This window comes from Chaetura pelagica, unplaced genomic scaffold (assembly GCF_000747805.2).
Source record: "Chaetura pelagica isolate M959 unplaced genomic scaffold, ChaPel_1.0 scaffold261, whole genome shotgun sequence".
In the NCBI taxonomy this organism is placed as follows: Eukaryota; Metazoa; Chordata; class Aves; order Apodiformes; family Apodidae; genus Chaetura; species Chaetura pelagica.
In genome coordinates this window covers 606,354-616,047 of record NW_009952189.1, presented here as the reverse complement: position 1 = coordinate 616,047, position 9,694 = coordinate 606,354, and the positions used below count along the sequence as shown (strand labels likewise).

The 9,694-nt window shown below is 39.6% G+C and overlaps 1 protein-coding gene across 1 annotated transcript in view; it reads left to right on the top strand.

Annotated features, from left to right (window-relative positions):
• PPARGC1A (peroxisome proliferator-activated receptor gamma, coactivator 1 alpha) overlaps positions 1-9,694 on the top strand; it is a 64,371-nt gene that overhangs the window by 3,018 nt on the left and 51,659 nt on the right. Inside the window, exon 2 of the mRNA XM_010007293.1 lies at positions 2,140-2,319. Coding sequence (XP_010005595.1) covers positions 2,140-2,319 — 180 coding nt within the window. The remainder of the gene's footprint in view (positions 1-2,139; positions 2,320-9,694) is intronic.

Here is a 9,694-nt window from a genome sequence, read left to right as displayed (position 1 = left end):
CTACAGCATCAGTTATAAGCTAGTGACCTCTACAACAGAAATCTGAGAATGATACTGAGAATCTACCTTTTCAGTCAAAAACTGGATTATCCTTTAATGAGATCAGATATTTCGGCCAAGCATCAAAAAAAGGTCATCTCTGCATTATAAGATTGCTGCTGGAAAGTTGTGTCTCACGCTAAAGAGACAACTCTTTTTTTTTTTTTTTTTTTTTTTTTTTTTTTTGTGTGTGTTTTTTTTAAATGACCAAAGTAATGATAAAAAATAGTGTGCAGTGAAAATTACTTGTGAGGTTTTGACGTCTTGAAGTTCCACAGCCCCTTAAATAATAGAAAGGAAAGCAACTGCTATTTCAAAGCCTCATTTGCAGCCTCTCAGCTCCCTTGCCCCTTGGCCTATTCTGTGGTTATCTCATAGTGTCCTCATAGACATAGAAGTTGTCTGGTAAATTATAGTTCACACCAGCTGCACCAAGTCATTGTGCCAAGAGACAAAATCTTTGCTTGTGGCTGCACTGCTGCATCCAGCCCGCTCACTGCAGCTGCACTGAGATTCCCAGAGACAAAAACCTCAATGAAATGCACCTTCAGCACCTCTCACTTTCATTATTGTAGAAGGCGGTCCTTGCAAGAGTGACATAACCAGTATTGAGCAATTCACATCCATGGACACTGTGTCAGTGCCCTACAGACATCTCTCTTCAGAAAGTGGCCCTTTCTGGATTTACCTCAGTCCAAGTAGAGGTTGGGAAATCATTCAAACCACCCAGTCAACGAATGGGAGTTGAGAAGGACCTGCTGTTAGCTGTCTGTAACACAACACTAGAAATAGTCAGGGTGGAAGCCCTTAGATTCAGTTGACTTCAAATGCATTTTAACCATTCAGCACCTGCTGCCTTTGCAGCTTTACATATGTTTTGCAGTATACCCATATCAGCGTGGATGTTTGGAGGTGAATTACAATGGTAGGTGGTACAGTGCAGAAGGAATTTCTTCATTGAGCAGCATTGAGTATGGGACTCTGCTATTTCCAAGCTGTTACTATGTGTTATCCATAATTAGGAAATGGTTTTGGTGGATACTCTTAACATTTCAATTGCCATGCTAAAGTGGATGTGTGTTACTATTTTTTTTTCTTGCTTAGTAGGTCAGTCAATATCTTATCTAGCTTCATACTAGGATACAAAAGGATACTTATTCACAGTTTATTTGTATTTATCACTATTCCCTTTGTAAGTCAGGGAGACAAAAACATTTTGCACTTTTGAAGAGTATCCATGCAGACCCAACTTTGTTTACTACCTCAACCAAAATGTTTCACAGACCCTCTAAATTAGGATTGCTGAGCCAGGGGCTGCCAGAGGATGAAGACCCTTTGTTTCCCTCACTGCAGATACTGTGTGTTCACATGAAACAGGTGAAAAGCTGTGTGAACTAACTATCCCTGTCACCCAAATGTTAATCTAGGGGTATTTCAGAATGCAATTTGTTTGCCAGGACCCTGGTGTGTAACTGAGTGGCTTGTGGTCTGTGCATCGAGTGCACTGGGGGAAAGAGCACAGCAGCATCGCTGACCTGTTCTTTTTTATACCCATATGGTAGCCACCATCATGACTAACCTCCAGGATTGTGGTGATGATCTGTAGAAGTGAAAGTGTGACTATCTCCAGCTTGTGCTAGCCTGCAGGGCTAAGGCTGTAACAGGCTGTGCCTCTTCAACCTGAATGCATCAGGAAATGGGTGACAGACCTTGCCCAGAGGTATTCATCTGTAACTTCTACCTGCATTGGTTTCCTACGAAGCAGGAGAATAAGGCCATGCTTTGGCCTCTGCTGTTGGATTAAATAAAGCTTTTAACACAGGTGGTATCAAAGAGTATAGGGAGAAGGAAAGTTGTTGCCCCTGGACAGAGGTGAGGTAGAGAATGAAGTCTATACAATCCTGTTTACCCCTTTCTCGTGCATACCTACCTAGAGCTAACAATGATGTCTTGCTTAGCAGGGGTTTTCCCAGAAAACAAAGTCAATTCTAATGACCCTGTGCCATAGCTTAATTGAGACTTAATTCTTATCACATGATATTAAAGTTAATAGATTCCTGGTAATTAATGAAACTATTTCTGTGTTGCTGTTTCCTGCAGTGTGCTGCTCTGGTTGGTGAAGACCAGCCTCTTTGCCCAGATCTACCAGAACTTGACCTCTCTGAACTAGATGTGAACGACCTAGACACAGACAGCTTTCTGGGGGGACTCAAGTGGTACAGTGACCAGTCAGAGATTATCTCCAATCAGTACAGCAATGAACCTGCCAATATATTTGAGGTAAGGCAAGGTGGTGCAAAGCAAAGTTATTTATTTCTTTTTCTTTGTCTTTTTTTTTTCTCTTACCTTGGTGGACAACAGTTTTACTAATTTTTCCCCTGTTAAGAGACAACAAAAATGGTGGTGTGTGTTATGAGTTCTGACTGACATCTTTAATACTCAGGATCAAAACCAGGCCTGCAATCTGGAGAAAGAGGGGGGAAAAATTCTTGAAAAAAAGATTAATGGCAATTCTGATTTCTTGAAATCAGGAATTACTGGAATGTCATTTAGTCTAGAATGACTAAAGAGAGCCTAGAGTGCCTTGTCCTGTAGCATCCTGGCAAGGAGTTGCAGAGTTGTCAGCTACAAAGAAAGACAAAAGTAGAAATGTTTGTTGTCTTCCACTTATATTCCCCAGCAAAAAGCAGAGTGCAGCACAGCAACTAGCTGATGGGTATCTGGAGCTGGGGTATTTCTAGTTCAGAGCATTACTGTGCAAGGCACTCTGCACTCAAACTGAGTGGTCCTCATAGTTGATGTATATGGAAGAAAAAGGGTGAATGTGTCAGAAAGGGCACTGAGAGCTGTCACTAGCTCAGGAGCATAATTTGGGATATTTCAGATATATCTTGACAGAGAGCAGTCTTAAAGCAAAAGTTGAAGTGTGGTAGGAGAGATTTAAATGTTTTCTTTAAAATACTGCCTTGAGGATGAGAGTGTAGAAGCGGAGAGTTACGGTCTTCTTTATCTATCTATCTATCTCTGCTCTTCTTTCTTTTTTGTTGTATCATTTCATGATTCTCCCCTCTTTGCTTATGGGCCAGCTCCTGTACCCTGACCTCCTTCCCTCCTTGATGACAGGAGATGCCATAAAACTTCCACTGACTGAGAAATTGGACAATAAATTGATTAGCTGGGAGGAATACCTTGTGCAAGAGCAAGCTACAGGTGCTGCCTCTCACATGGCAGATACTGCAACTCCAGGAAATACTGCTGGCCCATTGCTTGGTGAAGCCCCAAATTGTCCCAGTGGAGTTTAAAGGCTGGAAAAGCTTTACTGAAACAACACAGTAAAATGCATACGTGAGATGTCCTGAATGAAATTCTTCTTTTTTTTATGTATAGCTCTAAAACCATGGTGATCTCCCAGATGCAGATGAAGTTACTCTGGATTTATACCAGTGTAACTGATAGTCCTGTCTAGTAGTTTCTATCATTTACACCTAAGTACCTTGGAATTCATTTTATTCAAATCAGAATGAAATTATCCCTGCAAAGCCATGTGCTTACGCACTCTGTTTTTTCATTAGTTGTACAATGTTCCAGGCCTTGTTTTACAAAGTTTCCAAACCCTGTCTTGTTCTTGAATTGCAGTTGTACTGCCTTGGGCAGGGCGTGTTGGTGTGTAGTTCTGGATGGTCAGTAGCAGGGAGGCGGGGGCGGGCAGGGGACACACTTGCAGCTAGCATGGTAGAAAGTGACGTTGCCTTTTTTTATAGCCAAGTAGATGTGGTTTTCATCATTCATCTAAAGCCAAATGCAGAGACATTTTCTTTTTGGAAAAATCAGTCGGAGATGTACACTTTCAAAGTGTATATTCCAGATAAGTAACGTAATTAAGCTTCTATCAACTCTTAAGATCACAGATTGTTCCAGTAAAACCAGTGGAACTTAACCAAAGGCTCACTGTTTGCCCTGTGTGTAACTGCCTGTCTTAACTGCTGGCCTCAGCTGCCAAGTACAAAATTGTCTCAGATAGGTACTGGTGATTCCCCTGCATGCCTTGTATAGGAATTGTCACTTCTTATACGAGACAATTCCTGTTCATAAAATCAAAGCTTGTTGCAAATACAAGACCTTATGGCGAGCTGGTGACATGAGACACCAGTATAACTTCTCACAGGAACATTTGGGAACGTCTGAGGATGAGCAGCCTCGGTGTGAACAAATAAATGGTATGCAGCTGGGCAAATGGATTTAGGCAGCAACTAATAGGTCAGAAATAATAGTTTAAAATGAAATATGCTGCTTCTTTCCTAATGGGTAAATTCTGTTGTCCTCTTTTCAAACACCTTGATTTCCTCACACTCATCGGCTTCAGTTGCAGGCTGCATCGCTGTCTCTGACAGCACAGCTTGGCCCATACTTACCTGTAGGGACAAATTGTGCTCTAATAGTATTTTGCAATACTGCAGTACAAAATTAGATTATTTTCAGCTTCATAGTGTGTTATATTTACATTTCTCAGTTGCTTGGCCTAGGAAGATGGGAATGAAACAGTTATTTCCTCCTCCCATATATTAACCCTGTCCCCATTCTCCACCGTGCAGCTGGATACCTTGCACTATTTCTTGCCTCTGCTGCTCTGTAATGTGACGACTGGGGGTGCTCAAGAACAGAAGAAGATGTCTTCTTCCTCCAGAGACTATCTCACATACTCTGCGAAGAACTGTTTGTTTTAGCTGAGAGAATGGAAGTCTTTCCCATTTTGTAATCTCTAGATTTTCCCATATTGATCTGCATTGGCTTTTCTTCTTAAAGAAAATAACTTCTTTTTTTTTTTTTTTTCCCTTTTTTTTTTTTTCCCTTTTTTTATCTCTCATTTCTTCATGGGAGTAGCATATTTTATCCAACTTAAGCTTCCAGATGAGGCTTTGTCTTACAAAAGTAGATGTACAAACTGTTTGGGGTGGAAGGGAAAAACCAGAATCACAAACAAATGTTGGGAAGTACAAGAGCAGCCTTAATTGCATGAGCTGTACAGTGTTAACTGCCAAACCTAACCCTGAATGAAGCACCCTCTCTTTTGAGGTATTAATACAGTACATGCGACATTGTCTGGATGCTCCTGTATGTCTCAAGCTGGCGCATGTTTTTAAATAACAACCTCTATTTCAGAAAGTGAATTTTCAGGCTTCCTTCAGACTATGAAACTGGAAACTCACTTGAGCAGAGCACCCACAAGCAGTGGCACTGGGAGTCTCACAAACTAGAAATTATTAATAGTTATGGTAGCAAGCATGAGCCAAGCAAGGTAAAGGTGCAATTAGTCTAGATAGTATATAACTGTTGAGTATAAATCCCTGCTCTTATCTGCTTAGGTGTGATGTGACCCTGGCCTTCGCTTAGTGTTAAAACACATCAGTGTCTTGTAGACACACCTGATTGATCACTGTGTTACTCTACTTGCCTGCCAGTGTAGCTGATACTAGTCCTGAATCAAGCCTGTACAGTCTGCCCCAGCCTGGAGGCTCTTCTTATCACCCTGTGTTCATATGCATATTATGAATTAGTTATTTTCTTTCTATTCACAGCTTGATCCCTTCTGGTTTTCACCTGGTTTTCTTTGTCCATTGTTCTGACTACTGGAAAGATAAAATGCCTTGCCCCTCAGGGCACTGAAAATTAACACATGTCCATGCAAGTAAATAGTTAACAAGTCACCCAAGACCAGTTATTTAGGTGGCTCACTGCATCATTCACTTTCAATATTTGGTTTTATGAAGAACTACAGTTTAAAAAATGACATTTGCAAAAAGTTTATTTGGCTACTTTTAGAAAATTAGAATGTTTAGTTTTTCATGCTAAAAGCCAATGCTGTGTGAAAATGGGAACAACTATACAGCTCAATGTGGGACCAGTGAGAGGGCTTTTTGTTTGTGAAAACTGTTGTCCCCTGAGGCTTCTTCAAACATGCTGTACCCTATCATGTAAGAGTAGTCATATTCAAAGTTATTTATGACCCATGCCTAGCATTATGAAGAGAGAAGGTATCTGCAGTGGATATCTCTCTTTGTTGGCATTGCTTACAAATAACTCAACTGATGTTAATAGAAAATGCAGCCCATAGATGGGCAATAACCTGTTAAAGTATAATGAACTTGTGTAAAATCATAAAGATTTGTGTGACATTCTCATACTTGACAAACCCCTTTTTTTAGCCTTTAAAAATACTTCAGAAAATACAAATTACTTGCCCTTCCATTAATTTAAGCTATTTACATAACTCAGTGTTCCAGAGAGATGCTCCACTTATTTGATGACTTTATTTTCAATTGTTTTGCATAGGTGTAGGCCAGGTTACTTTTCAAGACCATGCTATGTGCTGTGTGTGTGGAAAGCCTAAATAGGCTACTATGTTTTATTGTAGGCTGCCAAAAAATGCTGTATTACAAGCAATAAGAATGTGAAGAAAAAAGGAGGTGCACAATGAAATGCCCTGGGAGCAGGGAAATTCATGGAGATAAATGATTCCTTATTTATTTGGAAAGGGTTGCATCAGGAAGTTGATGAAGGTAGAGGGAAGCCTTAAACATCACCAGGGTAACATGCATTGGTTCAAATTATAAACTCTCTCATGTTCTGTGGTGCTGCCAGTTTCCTTCACTATTTCCAGGTTATTTATTCAAGGTTTGCAGCCAGATTGATTAATGAATTACCAGATCTTGCGTAAAATGGCTTGGCCTGACTTTTAAACAGCCACCAGTATTTTCTTTGCCAGTCTTGTGACTGGTGTTAATGGGTTTCCAGAGATCTGAGTCTATATAGACTTTCTGTACTGGCCTCCCCTAGCATTTTTTCCACTTTTTAATTTTCTCCAAAACTAGTAGCCCAGGGCAGGCAGTTCAAGGAGATATAATCTCAGGGAAAAAAAGACGTAGTAGTCAAATCCTTGATGGCTGATGCCCTTCAGTGCCAAATCAGCATGATTTATCATAGCCATCTATTCAGCACAACAGAGGCTGGAGGTGAGCTGCATGGTGTACCTCACACAATATGCATAACTAGAGCTCTGAACTTTGAAGGAAAGCCTCAGAGCTATTTGCAAAGTGCTGGTGCTTAGTGAATACTAAATTACATTTAGGAAATAGTCTACTGCTACCAGTTATACTTCATTTTTATTCTTGACACAGACACCTAAATCAGAGAACAGTAACATTTCAGAGATTATGGTAGCAGTTTGGGTATGTTCCAACACTATAATAGGATCAGAATTTTAAGGCTTTTTTTATTATTACCAATAGTCACTTAGTTTCTACTGCAGCGTACTTTGTAGGGAATTACAGCTTTTACTAAAAAGATTAAAATGCTATTATGCAAATGATTGCAGTATGTTATTATGTTTACAAATTAACATCCACGGCTCAACACACAAATTAACTAACTATTCCATCTATATTATTAAGGATTTAATAAAGTAACTGTTGATAAAAATGAGGAGCTTGGAACAGTTAATAGGAATTGATTGTGATTTAACATAGAACTTAAACATTGTGTTTAATGTTCTAGATGGTATAATGGCAGAAAAAAGCTTATCAAAGTGCTTACAAGAGCTGAGATTGTGTGAATGGCATAGCAGCATGTCTGGGGCCTCAGCGAGCACAAGCTAAATAGCTCTGGGCAGTAACGTAGAGTGGGCAGCGTATCAGTGAATTTGAACGTAGCACAGGAACATCTCATATCAACATGTAGTTTCCTGCTGTAATATGTAGGGGTTTTGAAATTCAGATTCATACATATTGAATGTTTTACAGGGTAAGCGCACACACCGTTATTGGGAACCTGTGTCCCTCTAAAATGCATCCTGTAATGAAATGCTTCCATGGCAAATGGGATTTCACTGCAGAGAGTATCGCTGTGTAACAAAAAAGGGGAAAGCTGAGTTCAGACAGAAAGGACTTTACAAACAGCGCTGCAAATTGCTATTCCTAGCAGTTCATAAGAGATCATAAAAGCAAAAAGATAAGAGCTACTGAGGTCCTAGAGAAATGAATGTACAGTATGTTGTTATGGGATAGATTTAGTAGGGAAACAGACAACATTGTAGGCTTAATATAACAATAAACTCAGAAGGCAAAAAATGCAGATTTGGGATGGGAAACTTTAAAAAAACAATGAAAGGTAGCAATGTATCATAAAAACCACTTGTAAGAGTAGGAGAAAGAGTTCCAGGGAAAGAAAATAGCAGTGGCTGGGTGAAAGTGCCAGAATTGTTATATTCCAAATGGAGCAATGTAGTTTTCCTTGTGTGTTTGAATGTGTTACCTTTTCCAAGGTTTCTGGCCTGACTCACGTTTCTGCATCTATTAAATAGGAGATGAGTACAATGGCATTATCTCTATGGAGATGATGTATGTAAACTATAATCTATGACTAGCTATGCTGACATTTTTAAAGGCTCGAACAGGAAGTGGAATTTATTTTACTCAAACCAGCTGCGATGTGATTAGGAAGAGTTTATGGAAATGCTCTGTATCTAGTGTAAGCAAGGTGCACTGCTGCTCCCTTTTCTTTTCCTCTTGGACAAACTACAAACTGTCTAAATGCATCTCTGTTTTAATGCAAGAACCTTGCAACTTGGTTGAATCTTTTGGACAGCTTAGACAGGAAATAAGTCCCAAATGAGAAAAAAACCAATTGATTTGAGAGCTCACTGTTTGATGTGTGGGGCCACCTAAACCATTCCCCAAGGGCACGATCAAGAAAACTCAACTGATCCCCTTCACAGTCCCATTAAGGAGATACTTCACCTAGAGCAGCCCTGGCTTGAGGTACTCGCCATGTCTCTGCTCCAATGAGCACTTGTACTTTTATCAAAACGGAAGACTAACACTCACAAGAACAATAGTGAGCTAATTAGGTCATTAGCCAAATGTCTTGGCCCTGTTAAAACTGGCCCTTGAGGACACTGTGTTACTCTGTGTTCCCATTGGCTGTGTATCTAAATACAAACTGGTGTCAGCTGCCATGCAGACAAAAATGTAATAGCCTCCTTTCACAGAGGTCATCTTAAATCCACTTTGGTCACAGTCACACATCTGTTTTAGTGAGATGCAGTTTCTTAAGGTGGCATTTGAACTTCATAAGCACACAAACAACTGAGCTATAAATTGCTACTGCTGGAGTTATTTTGAATAAGTGTATACTGTTTCATATTTATAATGGTGAGGCTTCATAATGTTAGCAGTGAATATATAACACAGATCAGTTCAACAAGCATGAAATTGTATGTTGTCAACTTGTCACATAAATAGAGCCATATTCTAGCTTACAATAATGTTGAACTAAATATTTTCTCCCTAGAACTGCAAGAAGTTTGCAAAAAAGTGGGACAGTGGCTCTGTCTTTTCATTAGAAAAACATTCACAGAGACATTGCTAGTGTGAAGTTAATATTTCTAAGATTTTTTTGCTTCCCCATTTGCTTAACAACAGTAACAGAAAGTTTGCTTTTCTTAAACAAATGCTAATTGGCTAAAGAGTTAAATTTATTTCCCTTAATGGTTTTATTTCTAGTGTAACCTCTTTTTTATGATTATTATTGCTATTTTTGCACTGTGCGTTATTGCTAATTGCTACTAAATGCTCCATCTTAACCCTGGCATGCTCTTTCC